This window comes from Pistacia vera, unplaced genomic scaffold, assembly GCF_008641045.1.
Source record: "Pistacia vera cultivar Batoury unplaced genomic scaffold, PisVer_v2 Contig839, whole genome shotgun sequence".
In the NCBI taxonomy this organism is placed as follows: Eukaryota; Viridiplantae; Streptophyta; class Magnoliopsida; order Sapindales; family Anacardiaceae; genus Pistacia; species Pistacia vera.
The window spans coordinates 117,370-133,047 of record NW_022196711.1 but is presented as its reverse complement, the minus strand read 5'-3'; the positions used below and the strand labels follow the sequence as shown (position 1 = coordinate 133,047).

The window sequence follows — 15,678 nt, the reverse complement described above, 5'->3', positions numbered from 1 at the left end:
TGAATCTTCTTCTAAGAATGCAGGAAATAATAATGAAGAGGAGACTGATAAGATGATGAAAGAACTACAGATCAATGATAAAGCATCTCCATCAAATCCAAACAAAGAAGAAGAACATCAAGAAGAGGTTGAAAATGAAGATAACACCTTCATGGAACCTCAAAGAATGGCAAGGGAGATTTCTTTTTCGAGAGTCAGAGATTAAGTAAAAGAAGCACAAATCATCAAAGATCCCACTCAATGAGTAAGAACAAGGGCATCAATGAGGAATACATGCATTCTTGTCTCAAGTTGAACCTAAGAAAGTGGATGAAGCACTTAGTGATCAAAGTTGGGTTCAAGCAATGCAAGAGGAGCTAAATCAATTTGAGAGAAACAATGTATGAGAGCTTGTACCAAGGCCTAAAGATCATCCAATCATTGGCAGCAAATGGGTATTTTGAAACAAGATGGATGAGCAAGGTATTGAGGTAATAAACAAAGCAAGGTTAGTTGCTCAAGGCTACTCTCAAGAGGAAGGTATTGATTTCGATGAAACCTATATCCCTATTGCTAGATTAGAAGCTATTAGAATGTTACTTGCTTATGCATGCCATTTAAATTTCAAACTTTTTCAAATGAATGTTAAAAGTGCATTTCCAAATGGTTTCATTCAAGAAGAGGTTTATGTGAAACAACCACCCTAATTTGAAAACCCAGATTTTCCTAAACATGTTTTTAAACTCTCAAAAGCACTTTATCGTCTAAAGCAAACTCCTAGAGCTTGCACTATTAGAAAAACCCTCTTTCTTGATAGGTAATAACTGTTAAGAAGGGGGTTTCTTGATAGTTCTTTACCTGTCATTGAAGCTAGTGTCAAGAAAAGGTGGAGACCCTTTTTGAACTATCAAAAATTTCTTGACAGATCTCTTGACAGCAATAACCCATTAAGAATTTGACTGAATTTTAACCAATCCTTGACAGTCTTTGAACTGTCAAGAGATTTTAACAAAAATTAAAAATTAAAAATTAAATTTAATAATAATAAAATCAAATTTTATTAATAATTATTTTTCATCTTTGATAGTCTTAAACCATCAAGGTAATTTTTTGTAAATATTTTTATTTTGTAATTTATTTATTTTCCTGATTATTACCAATTAAATAATGGAATAATACAATGAAATTCTTCATAATATTCCTCAACCAACAACAATTATCATAATTCATTCATAAATTTAAACATTCAACAATCTTTCAATTAATTTAGTAAAGGAAATTCAACAATAGTATCATATCATTCAACAAACGTTTGATACATATTTCTTCCATCATTGACGCTTTGACATCAATGAAACATTTTGATACGTACATCGTCCATTCTCCTCTAACTTCATCGATCTCCGCATTTATGTATATTTTTTTCCCCATGAACTGTAAAAGATTAAAAGTAGATAAATTTAGTATATATACAACTACAGAACATATATGATTAAAACACATAATAGAAGACCAACAAGACGCATCAGCCTCATCAAAAAACAAAATATTAGTACTTTTAAGTAGGGAAAACTTTTCTACTCATAGTTACAAATAATGAAGAATAAAATAATAAAACCATAAACTATTGGAACCATACAAAGAACTTACTCACCCATGGTAGATAAGCTGCGGTAAATGTAAACAAACCCAAAAAACTCATATGGATGAAAGGATTTTGTTTGCTCCACTCATACACCTGTATGGATTAAGAAAATTAGATGGCCTCCAGGTGATTATCAACAACAATATCACCAATAAAACAATGTTGCAAATTGGAAAAATGAAAACTAACCATCATGAGTGTCAATGAATTGCTAAGGAATATGAATTTTGCAAATGATTCTGACAAATAAGGTATCATTCCCCCAATAAGAACAGTGCCTGTTAAAAATGTTGCTCCAAACAAAAGCATGTAAAAGAAATCTGCAGTCCTTCCCCTGAAAGAGTTCTCCCCAAGAAACTAGCAGTATCGAGCAAGAAAGAACACATGGAACAAATAGTCTAAATCTGGCATTACAAAGAAACAAACATGTCAATAAATGCTCTGCTATTTTGAATGCTAAATTTAAACATCTTCCACTGTACATACAACATACGTTTGTACTTGTTCCTTAATCGTCGTAGTTGAAAACAACAATCATTGGCTTATCTATTGCTCTTGACTGAATAATTTCATCGGCATAAATTTGTGAATGAGGCAAAAAATACAGGGCCAAGTAAATATAGTCAATTATCCAGGAGCCCAGGGCTAAAGAATATTCATAGAATCGTATTAAGTTTGGGCTCTGTGAGAAACATTGATTTTGGGTCAAGGCTCATCCGAAACTAAATCTTTATTTTTGATACATGATAAGCCCACTAGTTTAGTTTACAGTGTTTACGTGATTGTGGAAGAATGAACGTGAAACCCATCCTTGTAAGTATTTGTATTTGAAACAAAACACTTCCTCTGGAATATATAAGCTCGTAATTTACAAGTTTTTCTAGTTCCCACACCACACCCCTTAATTACACTCATACAGCTATCAGAAAATGAGGACTAAGTAATTCACAAAAATCAGTATGAACTTTTTACAATTCTATCCGAAACATAAACAAATAATTAACATTACTTTTGCATATTAAACGTCGGAAGTAAATACATTTTGATCCTAGGCTCAAAAGTTTCCAAAATAAAACTTAGTTGTCTGAGCTCGAAATGATTAAAAATAGATGGAACCATTCATTGCAAAAGCAAGATGTCAGATGTCACTAAGCATTGAATTTATCCAAATTAAAATCATTGTTACCACATTGTAACCAAATATACCATATATCTCAGTACGAACCTCTTCTGCTCCCATATCTCTCTACATTATAATATTATATTGAAGAATGAACTGACGAAATAGGGGGTATGTGAGAAGAAAGAAATTAAGCAAAAATTATTCTCACTTCGATGTCAATAAATACACTTCATACTGCAGCATGAAAGTCATGTCAAGTTATTGAATATAAATAACTTTTTTTGTTGGGAGAGAGATGAGAGAGTGACAAATATAGACTTCAGACTCCCCATAGTTATTTGAATTAATAAAATCTAACCTTAGGACTATGTTAAAAGCATCAGGCAGGACAAGAAGGTTACTTAATAGTGAAAAAGTTATAGGTCAGCATGTCTTAACCACAAACTTGACTATCTAAACTTTTATAGAGAAACAAAACCTACATTACCATCATGTATTAACCATAAACTTGCTAATTTGGTAATGTAGCTATTTGTGAACACAAAAAATTAATGCAGAGATGCTCATATAGTCATACTCAGACATCACAGGTATGAAGACAATCCGCAAATCATTTCCAAGCCTAGTAACTTCATTTGATCAACAATTCACATGTTTTGACAAACAAGAACATTGCTGTTACGGTGGAGCAGTTGTGTAAATGTAGAGGTATACTTGATGTGCCTTCCTCTACATGCTAAAGAACCCATGTTTCGACAGTAAATCTCAAGCAATATAATTAATATGCAAAAGAGACACTCAAAGGCAACAACAAATTTTTACCAATATCAATCAGAAACTTAACCAGAAAAGAAAATTAGTGATTGGATGCCAGAACTGATACCGTTTAACCACAAGTGTTGGATGTAAGCACAGATTAAAGGGCGATATTATCTATGAAATTGTAACACAAAACAGCAAATACATGAGAATAGTAAACAATAGCTCCTCAAAATTACAACCCAATCAAAACAAAAAACCAAGCAATAATAATAAATCTCAATAAAAAAATCAAAACCAATCATTTTCACGCTAAATACAAAACTAAAACTCAGGATCTATCATTCAATGAAAGCACCGAAATTCTCAAATATGAACCAAACCTAGTTAAAATCCTCTCAAAACAAAGAAACCCATTTACCCAGAAACAAAATCACCATGCATTACACCATCAAACCCCCAAAACCCTAAAAAGGCACACAAAATAATAAAAAAATTCAAGCCCTTTCTATTGAAAAGAAAATAAAAAACACATAAAGAAAGGAGAGAGAGAGATAAATACATCGAGAGAGCAACCGATTGTGGTGACGATAGCGGCTATGAGATAGGTGCAGGTGATGATTGGCATCTGTTTGTACGATTCCTCTACAGCTTGGCCCATTATTCTTCTACAAATTTCTCAACAATTTGGTTTACGAAACAATTTTGAAGCCCTCAAAACAAGACGAATTTCAATCTTCGGGAAAAAGGGATTTTTGATTCAGAAAAATTGGCAATGGTGTTCAATGACAAGGTACAGGAGACAGCTATTAAAGTATAAGTCTTCATCAAAAATTGAAGAAGATTGAAATATCTATTAGGACAGAGGACTGACAAAGAGTGGTTGCCGGCTGTTGTAAGAGCGTTTGGCGTCAGAAGCCGACCGTGCAAAGATTGAGAACAGGCAAGGTTCAACGAACCACAGTCAAACTGACAAGGACAACTGGAGAAGAATAGATTTCAGGGAAACAATGAAGAAGAGGCGAACAGAGTGGAAAAGTGGGGAGAAATTTGCGTCGCCTTAGGGTAAAATTAGTTTGGGGATTTTGTATAACAGGTGAGTGATGACGAAGTGGAGAAGTTGGAGTGTACACTTTTTTTTTTTTTTTTTTTTTTTTTTTTTTTAAATAAAATGGGGTTTGGGGTTTTGGTTTCTTGAATTTTAAGGATTTAGGGACTTTTTAATTTAAATTGTTTACTTTTTAATTTTTTTTAATAAAATCAGAAATTCAGTTTTCTGTATTTCTATGGACCAAAATCGAACTGATTTTCTGGATTATCGAAAAATCAGTTTGTTTCCTGATTTGGTTCGATTTCTACATTTTTCTAAACACCCCTACATTTGGGTGTTGGGGAGTAAGCACCAAAGTCAGTGAGTAAGTCATCGTCTACAGAACGAGAGTGGTAGAAACGATAACATTTTCTCTAGTGCCAGAAGTAGGTCGACTATGAGGGTTTGCACAAAATAGCGGGTAAGTAAAAGTTTTAGGGAAAAAATGGTGGGAATAGTTAATGAAAAATGGGCGGCAGAAACTGGGTGGGAAAAGTTTAATGTAAAAATTTTTTGTTTTTATATACTTAATGCTTGACTGTTAAAAACTGTGAAGGATTGAGATTACAACAGTCAAGAAAAAAGTTCACAAAATTTATTTATAACCAAATCCTTGACAGTTAATAACTGTCAAGAATCATCCAAAATGGTCAAAGATTATTTCAAATTCTTGATAGGTCAAAAACTGTGAAGAATTACAATTCTTGACAGTTTTTTAGAACAGTCAAGAAAATTTGTTAACTCATTCTATCAAGAAAGGGGGGTTTTCTAGTAGTGTTGGTATGATAGATTGAGTAGTTTTCTTGTTCAAAATGGTTTTTCAAAAGGAAAGGTGGATACTACCTTGTTTACCAAAAAGCATAAACAAGGCATCTTGGTAGTTCAAATCTATGTTGATGATATCACCTTTGGTGCTGCTAATGAAATCTTTTGCAAGGAATTTTCTAAGATGATGTAGGGTGAATTCAAGATGAGCATCATGGGAGAACTAAATTTCTTTCTCGGATTACAAATCAAGCAACAAAAGGAAGGGATCTTGTTGCATCAATCCAAGTACACTCATGAACTCCTCAAGCGTTTCAAGAGAAATGAAGCAAAAGATCAACCGACTCCCATGAGAACATCACTCAAATTAGAAACCGACGAGGGAGGTAAAAGTGTTGATTCTAACCTTTATAGAACCATGATAGGCACTTTATTGTATTTAACTGTATCTAGGCCAAACATATCATTTAGTGTATGCATGTGTGCACGTTTCCAATCTTGTCCTAAAGAATCTCATTTCAATGCTGTCAAAAGAATTCTTAGGTACCTGAAAGGAACTCAAAATATTGGTTTATGGTATCCTAAAGGATCACCTTTTAGTCTTATAGGATATTCGGAAGCCAATTTTGGAGGATGTAGGATAGATAAGAAGAGCACTAGTAGAACATGTCAATTCTTTGGAAGCATGCTAGTTTCATGGTTTTCAAAGAAACAAAATTCAGTTGCTACTTCAACCACGAAAGCTAAGTATGTGTTAGTGGCTAGTTGTTGTGCACAACTTCTTTGGATGAAGTAATAACCTAAAGATTTTGGTTGCAAAATGCATAGAATTCCTCTTCATTGTGATAATACAAGTGCTATGAATTTGTCTAAAAATCCTGTACATAATTCTAGAACAAAGCATACAGACATTAGACATCATTTCTTACGTGATCATGTTAGCAAAGGTGATATTGTGCTTGAATTTGTTGATACTAATCACCAATTGGTCGACATCTTCACTAAGCCTCTTGATAAAGAAAGATTCTACACCATTCAAAGAGAGGTTGGAATGATAACTGCGAGCCAGGTATGATTCATCATCCTATGCAATTATCTTATATGTGAAATTGGTTAAGATGATATATTTTATGTGCATTTTGAGAATTTGTTTAAATTGATTGCCATAACATGCTTTGTGTGATTGTCCTTGCATGTGTCAAAAATGCAAATACTCTTACATAACCCCATTAGTGATTTGATCCATTGGATTGCAAAGATAAAGGGTTGGGATTATGAGTTGGGTACTCAAAAATCAACACATATAGAGAAATCTATACATGCTTCTCCAAAGGGGACTGATAAGGTACATTAGATGATGGACATAAGAATCACTAAGTGGTAAGTCTTCTAACAAAGATAGGGAACACATTCAATTCATATGTAAGATTAAAATTATATTTTTTAACATATGAATGACAAATTGTTAACAAATATGTGTTTGAATGGTTGAATGAAGGAAAGTCAAAATGATACAATCTTGTGGTTGATATCAATCTTGATACTTTTTCTCATATATGGAAACTCCCTAAGTGGTTAGAATGTTAAAAACATTGTTTGTTGATGTTTTGATCAAAGTGCAATTAGGGTCAAACATTTTTTTTTTTTTTCAAACTGTCTGTTTGGAACGATCGTGCCTATCTATGGAACGATCGTGCGTGTTGAGTATGTTTAAATCAGATTTTAAAAACCAATGCACATACGTGCTGGCTATCGTGAACGATTGTGCATCATGTTACATTGCCCTAACCCTAATATAAAACATTAGTGGAATGATTGTGCTCGATTGCCGCACGACCATGCCTCGTGTTTTCTATATAAAGGTCATTGATTTTTGCATTGATGCCAAAATCATATTTAAAAAAAAAAAAAAAAAAAAAAAAAAAAAAAAAAAAACCAGCCTTGCCTAAGACAAAGAATACTCCCAGTGGAAGCCAAAGACCGAGATTAGGAGATTTTCATGGGCCTTATGGACTTGAGTTCAAGAATCCAGTTCAGAGAATGGAGTTCGAGCATCAATGAAAGAGGTATGCATCTTGGTCGAACTTTTGATTGGGCTACTCTTAGATCGCTAGAAATTGATGGCAAATTGTTAGAATTAATTGATAAATTGAAATGGAGAAGATTGATCAACTTAAAGATTTTTGGTTATAAACATCTTATCAGTGAATTTTATAGCAATCTTGAAGTTATAATCATTATCAAATGGTTTTTAGGCTGAAAAACATTGATCATGTTATTTTTATTAAGAAATTTGGCTGAATCGCTTGAATGTGATAGTGAAATTTAGTGGATCCACCTAGAGGTTGGTCCTCACAAATTGCGTGGCACACAGTAGGAGGAACAGGCACTTATGATCCGCACAGATCGAAATCGACAAAGCTAAAAACTCCAGAGATGAAACTTCTTCATAGGTTCATCTCTTATTCCTTCAATGCAAGGAAAAGGTCGAATGGTCAAGTTATGAACAAATATTTACTACTAATGGAAGCAGCTATCAATGGGACAAAAGTCAATTCTGCCATCCTTTTGATAAGGAAGCTTGAAGAGAACAAAAAGGACTTTGGAGAGATTCCTTTAGGTATGCTTATTACATATTTCTGTAATTGTCTAAATCTTTCAATCACCAAAATGGATTCTGAGTAGAGGATAGCCTTAACGACTCCAACTTGTTCTCTAACAATTCACTTCAGAGGATGGCTTGATAAGAGCAAGAGCGAATGGATCATGGGTTTTAATCTTTCTTGAAGGAGAGGACAGAGATGAAGATGCTATTGAATCTTCTAGTGGAGACGAAGTAGCAAACTGAAAAGGGCAAGAGTTAGAATTAGATCAAGTTCAATGCCTCCTAGTTTATTAGATGAAGTGTTTGATAGAGTTTCATCCTATTTTGATCCAAAATTTGATAGGCTAAGCAACACTGTTTTGAAGCACTTCCTTCTCCTGAGAACCCAAATTTCAGAAGTTGCAAACAACCTCCAAAGCCTCCAAGCCAATTTATCACATGTTACACAACCTCCTCCGCCATCCCCACCTTCAAACCATTAGCCTGTTTTTTTATGTGTCAAGTTTTTTTTTTTCAACTTTATGTGCCAGTTTTTGTGACCTTTATTTATTTTATTTTGTGCACAGTGGCAAACATTGGTGTCCTTTATGACACCTACCTTTTGCTTTCTATTTATTTTGATATCTTTATGCAAATTCATGTTTTGTTTCTCATTCTTTTCATCCTTACTTTGATGTTTAATGTCTCCTTAAAAATTGTGTTGTGTTGAAATGTGGTGAAGTGCGCATATTGAAGTTTGTGTTGTTTGTGATTATAAGAAGTATGTATTATGTTTATATTGTTGTTTGTGTTATGTTTATTGAAGTGTTTAATACTTGAGAATATGCTTGGTGAAAGGGGGAGCATTTGTGATCAATCATGTGTTTCAAAAATGCATATTTAGTAGGAGAGTTCTTGGTTTAAGGGGGAGCTCTTCTCAAGTTTTGGTTTATGAAAAATGCATGTTGAAATTGTTTGTTGAATATATGTTATTATGCTTGTTTTGAACTCAATTTTTGTTTAGTTTTGTCATCAACAAAACGGGGGAGATTGTTGACCTCTCATATGTTTTGATGCAAACTATCCAAAAATTTGATTGAACACTAACCATAATATGCTAAGGTATGACTCAAGTGATAAACAAACCAAAACAGGTCTAACAGGTGGTTCAATAGTGCATAAGCAAATTTTTGCTTAGGTATGACCATGCGTGATCAAGGCACGACCGTTCCTTGAGAGAAAGTTGTTGTGTAATATTGTACGACATCATTCCTCTTGGTCATTAGACACGCTGCCAATTTGAAGTGGCACTCGCATGACTAGACTACACTTGCACAACCATCCTGCACAACCATGCACCCAAGTTCAAAAGTCAAGATAATTCATATTCAAGACACTTTGTGCTCTTGACTTAATCTCAAAAGTCAAAGTCAAAACTCAAATATCAAAATCGGAAAGAATGTTCCTTGTGGTAGAATGACCGTTTCTATCTGAAGAAGTTTTGCATGACATCATCCCAAGAGGTCATTCACTCTTCTGGAAATTTAAGAAGATTTAGAAGAACATATGGATGTGATTGTTCTGTGTGGGGGAATGACTGTGCAGTGGTCTTGCATGATCATACAGTGTGGTGGAATGATCGTTCCAGTTAACTTAAATCTAAAAAATATGACCATTGTGTCAGGAACAACTGTTCCTGATTATGGAATGACCGTTCCTCTGGGTTTTGCATGCTTTATCAGAATTGCATTAAATGCTGCAATGGCTAATTCTTTTTGGGTTATAAAATTTTGATACTCCTAGGTTATTTTGTAGAGAAGAGATAAGAAAAACATCCTAATATAATCCCTAGAGCTCAAGATCCAAATCTATACTCTCACTTGTACTCATTTTGTAAACCTTTGAGAGATCATTTGTTCTTATTGTGTGTATAAACCTACTTGAAAGAGGTAATCAATCACAAAAAACTTTCAATCTTTTCGTTGGTGGCGAAATCCTATAAAACTAGGTGCAATCTTGTAAATCTATGTGTGTGAGGTGAAAATACTTGTGAAAACTATTGTATGGGTGAAATCCGATTCTAGTGGAACTTCAAGGAGGTTGATTTGAAGAAGTGGTTGTAGGAGGCATGTGGATATAGCTTTGAACCACTATAAATTGTTGAGCATTTCTCTCCCTGTCTCTCTCTCTCTCAACTCTTCATTACATTGCATTGTTGTTGGTTGAACAACATTTATTACACCTGTTCTTGCATTCATTGTTCATTCTTTATAAAACCCCTCTCCAATCAGGAATCCTCTGAATATCCCTCAATGAGAATCTGGGGGATACATGTCTAGAGAACGAGTTGTATTTAGAAAAACTCGTGTAAGGATAATAATAATAATAATATCCAAAACATTCATATAAGATGTCACGTAGGATCCAAATTTATAATTTCAAAAACATTAAGAATTTATTTGGAAATTACACAATCAAAACATATTTATAGGATGGAAGCTTCCAAAGGTGTTTCACAAACATTTATCATTTACATTATTTACATTAAGATAAAAACATTAAGATGATAATAAATCATCTCCCCTCACATGTAGCCCCACTGTCTTTAGCATCATTCGCTTCTAGTCTACCTGTAAAGCAATCAACAATGAAAGGGTGAGTGCTAATCGCTCAGTAAGGAATAATCCATTTCATTCTAAATATTGTAATACCCAAGATGTCAAAGGTATGTTCCTAACTCAAAATAGTCCTTTAGATGTTAATTTTATGTTAAAAAGCATAAAATCTAACAAAGGGCAAAGTAGTCGATTCATTTGGAACAATATGAATCAATTATCCATAGAAAGGAATTAGGGCAAAATAGTCATTTTGCCTATAGATAAGCATTGAAAAAGTCAAGGATGAGTAGGCTTAATTGCATTTAATGGCATTAATTAAGTAATAATTATGTTTAGTGCGAAATAACCAAAATGCCCTTATATGAAGAATTAAGGACTTATGAGTTATATAGTTAAAATAATTGGGCCAATAGTATAATTTTGGAAAATAAATGAAATATTTTCCTATAAATGAGGGGAAATTCGTTCAAGCCAAAGGAGAGAGCATTTCTTCAACCTTTCTTCCATTTTCTCTCAAATCTTCCATGAAATAAGCCTTCTCTCTCTAAGTTTTAAAGGAGTTTTGCATAATTTTTCAAGGAGAAAAAGATAGAAGCCTTGGATCTTCAAGTTGAAGGGTTTAAGGTAAGGATTAAAAACCCTAGTTTTGATGTGATTTGAAGATTTGAAGTAGATGTTGAGGTATAATGTTATATATGTAGGATTAAGGTGTAAAAGAAGACAAAGGCAAAGGATTTGTTGGAGGAATTCTTTAAAAAGGTAAGGAAGAACTTCCCATGACTTTAGGGATTATGCTAGGGTTTGTAGATTTTTTATGAAACCTTACATTAAGGCTTTAAGGCATAGAATTGTTGATGGCAAGTGTAGTTGAACTCATTTATTCTACTTATTGCCTAAAATTCATTATACATGAAGTTATTGCTATTTATGTTTGACAAGTTGTTATATTTGATTGAAAAAAATGAAGTGTGGATGCTGATTGTGGCAAAACTTGTAGTATTGGAGGCCACATGGTGTTGAATGTTGCTATTAGAAGTGTTGAGGTGTTGTTTGCATTAACTTACAATGTTATAACAAGAATGGATGATTATGGTAATGAGATTTTACACTTCCTTTAAGATGTTAAAGACTATTAAGGGGAGGTTTATTTGATCCATAAGTTGACCTATTGGTTAATTGTCAATAGGAATTGATATGGCATAATTAATATGAAAAATTTGGATTTGGTAAGCTTAGGGGTGATGTTAAACATGCTTCAATATTTTGACCATAACTTGAGTTATGAACTTAAAGCATTAGAAAGTTAAGACATAGCCCTCTAACTTTTATGTTTATGCAAAGAGCCAATTCGTTTCAGAAATGGATGGAAAATGGTCTTAAGTATAAACTTCTGGTTATTAAAGTTTAAGATTTAACATGATCAATTCTTATGATTATGAATTGATTATTAATGTATTATTATAATTATGCCATATACTAATGTTTACCCATTAGTTAGATGATCTTTGAAAGATATACATGGTCATGATGTCAATGCATGATTAATGTTATGAAATGGCATGAAGATGCAATGTAATACATGTTTTAAGATGATGTATGTGAGTTGTAACGCCCACATCGAGGTACGTAGCTTTACTTATGCTCTCATACCCTTAGTTGAATTTTGTTAAAGTTATCTTGAACAAGTGTGAAGAAAATCCCTTAAATTTTCATTAGGGGTAAAATGGTCTTTTCACTCATAATTAGTTGAAAATGTGGGGAGTGAAAAGAGATAGAATTTCATGGAGAATGCAATAAAAATGAGGGCATTATGATAATTGACTAAGGGCAAAGATGGAATTCCATAGAAAGTACAAGGGCAAAATGGGAAAGTATGTGTAATAAATGAGATATTAAGGGTTCAAGAATGAAAACCCTACCATTCTCTACCCCTCACACGCCACCTTCATCCCTATATTCTCTCAATTTCTTCATCAAATTTCCAAGGCAATTTAGAGGATTTTTGGTTGGATTTTGGTAGATATTCAATTCTAAGCATCCAAAGGTAAGAATTCTTGCAATAAGATATGAGATTAATTTTTAAAGTATTGAATTCTTATAGTTTATATGCTTAGGGTTTAAGAGGAAGAGGAAGTCTACCAAAGAGAGAGATTCTAGTGTGGAACTACTCAAATTCAAGGTAAGTAAAGCCAACCCTAGCCCTTAATTTGAGCAATAATTGTGTAGAGAATTTCTTATATGTATTTATGGTTGTTGGAAATTGTTGATGGATTTGATGATGATTCATGGTTAGAATTCCACCATGAGAAGTGATGATTGTGTTTATAGAAATTGATGGAAGTTTGGACGAGCTAAGAAAGAATTTGAGTAGAGATATGGAGTGTATTTTCCTGGCTAAGTTTGAATTTGTTTTTAGGGAATTTTGCTCCAAATTTTGGTGGTTAGAGACTATTATGGAAGTGTAATCACCTTAGTGCTTTATTTGTGCATACAAAGTGTTTGATGAAATTTCATAGAGAAGTGCATGTATGAGTATGTTGATTTATTATTTTGATATGAGTTTGTAGATGGTAGAGTGTAATCACCTTAGTGCTTTATTTGTGCATACAAAGTGTTTGATGAAATTTCATAGAGAAGTGCATGTATGAGTATGTTGATTTATTTTTTTTATATATGAGTTTGTAGATGGTAGTGAAAGTAGAGAATGTCATGTTTACATGCCATATTGCATTTTTACATTTAATCATTTGAATTAAGAAAGAACAATAAGAGAGGCCCATCTACATGCATACATGCATATAAGAATATTATAGAGCAAAGAAAGAAAAGAGAATTATTAAAGAAAAGAAATTGAATACTAATTTCTAAGAGAAAGATAAGAGAAAAGAAGATTGTTGCGATGGGGAACCCGTGAATGACAAGAAGAAGAATATTCCCACATGTACGCCGCCTTCAGTGAGCGGCCTAAGAATAAGAAGAAGAATTTGTACAGTCCATAAGAGTACATGTGGATAAGGACTGTACCCAGAAGAATATACCTACATGCACGTCACCTTTAGTGAGTGGCCTAAGGAGAAGAAGAATTTGTACAGTACGTAAGAAGTGCATGTAGATGAGGACTGTACTCACTCACACGGCCAGGGTTCTGAATTCATGCCTCAACCGAGTCTGATCGGCAAATAATAAGAAAGAAAAGAATAGAAAGAAGAGAATAAGAAAGAATAGAAAGAAAAGAAAGAATATAAGAGAAAAGAAAGAATGCACATCTTATGCATTTGTGCATTTGCATCATACCTATGCATTATATATACCATGCTTACTATCATGGGTAGTGAGAAATTAGAAATAGAGAAAGAACAGAGAGATTAAGAACAAAGAAAGAATAGAGAAGACTAGAAAAGTGTCATGTAAGGAAAAAAATTCGGAATATGAGCAACAGAGATAGAAGGGTATCATAGCGGATTTACTTACTGAGCAATTAGTGCTCACTCCATTGATTTCTCTGTTTTTGCAGGAAATAGGCGAGAAGTGGTCGGATGGAATGTCGAGAGCGGAGGAGAATGGCACTACTGTCCATTGTATTTTGAGATTATGTATATGATACTTTTGTTGTTGTAAAGAATTTAGTATATAAAAATAAAGAAATTTTTGGGCCCACTATCTTCAACTTATATACTTATATGTTTTTATAATGTATTTAGTGAATTCATATTATATTTCCTAAAGTATACTAGCTAGAAAGAGTTATTACATTTTTGGTATCAAAGCAAAGATTTTGGGATTTGACAGTGTGCCTTTCCTGCCGCATTCATGTCCCGTAGCCGACTGTAGTAAGTTATTTCTTTCCTTACTTAAAGTAGTAGATGAGTTATTTAAGTTGATTCAAGTGTTGTTGTTATGTAGATGAGACGTAGAACCCAAGCAGGTAGTAAGAATACAATGAGTACGGGGGAACCTTCCAACTTGCCAAAATATACTCCCCCTACCCTTGATGAAGCGAGGATCCATAATATCATACAGTAAGTATTAGTAAAGAGTCAGGGAAGAGTTGTACCAGAGAGAGTTGAAACCCCAATTCGTGTACCGACCACTAGAGAAGAAAGAGAAAGGCTGGTACCCCCGACGGTGCAGAATCGTATCGAGCCTATATATGGGTTGTCAAGCCAACATCAGTCGTCGGAATTCAGGGGTACAACGGACCCACTGGAGGTAGAAGAGTGGTTTAGGTCCGTAGAACGTATGACGACACTTTTCCCCATAACAGATAGAGAAACGATTCGGTATGCGAGTTTTTTATTTAGGAGTGATGCCTAAATTTGGTGGGAATTGATGGAAGATACTCATGAGATAGATTCTATGACCTGGGGAGAGTTCAGGAGAGTATTTGAGGCAAAGTATAGAACAATTGATCGGGTTCATGAGAAGATCCAAGAATTTATTAGTTTACAGCATGGGTCTAGTTCAGTAAAGGAGTACTCTATGAGATTTAATTTCCTTGCAAGGTTCATGCCCGGTATAGTGTACACACCGGAGTTGAGGAAGGATAAGTTTGTGCATGGGCAAAAACCAAAAATAGCCCATGATGTGATGGAAAGTGTCGAGCCCCCTCAGACCTATAGTGAGGCTTTGGAGCAAGCCTTACGGGAGAAAATATTTGTGAATAAGCTCACCCCAATAGGTCCATCAATAGCAGTATCGAGTGATCCACCTCCCGCTCCACCAAGAAAGAGAAGTGATGTTTCAAGAAATAGGGAAGTGAGAAACAAGAAAAGATTCCAACCTAAGAAGAATATAAGAGACTGGTAGAGTAAACGGCTAAAAACTATTGAGTTTCCCCCATGTCCGAGGTGTGGGAGAACGCATCCAGGGGAATGCCTAAGAGAGTTGTGTAACGCCCACATGGAGGTACGTAATTTAATTTATGCTCTTATACCTTTAGTTGATTTTTCCTAAAGTTATTTTGAGAAAATGTGAAGAAAATGCCTTAAACTTGCATTAACGTAAAATGGTCTTTTCACTCAAAATTAGTTCAAAAAGTGGGGAGTGAAAAGAGATAGAATTTCATGGAGAATGCAATAAAAATGAGGGCATTATGGTAATTGACTAAGGGACATA

At 34.0% G+C, this 15,678-nt stretch overlaps 1 protein-coding gene across 4 annotated transcripts; it reads right to left on the bottom strand.

Moving 5' to 3' along the window:
- Positions 1–1,197: 1,197 nt before the first annotated feature.
- Positions 1,198–4,617, bottom strand: LOC116118162 (derlin-2.2-like). 4 transcript variants are annotated; one of them, XR_004126115.1, is made up of 5 exons: positions 4,069–4,617; positions 2,118–2,183; positions 1,814–2,028; positions 1,634–1,717; positions 1,198–1,413 (listed from the first exon to the last, which is right to left on the bottom strand). XR_004126115.1 is itself a non-coding variant. In XM_031404128.1 (3 exons), the coding sequence occupies exons 1-3, from the start codon at positions 1,931–1,933 to the stop codon at positions 1,246–1,248; spliced, it is 372 nt and encodes a 123-aa protein (XP_031259988.1). In that variant the 5' UTR covers positions 1,934–2,094; the 3' UTR covers positions 1,201–1,245. The 4 variants fall into 4 exon arrangements, 1 of the variants encoding a protein (XP_031259988.1); XR_004126114.1 differs by lacking the exon at positions 4,069–4,617 and having other exon boundaries at positions 1,200–1,413; positions 2,118–3,574; XR_004126113.1 differs by lacking the exon at positions 2,118–2,183 and having other exon boundaries at positions 1,202–1,413.
- Between the last annotated feature and the right edge of the window lie 11,061 nt (positions 4,618–15,678).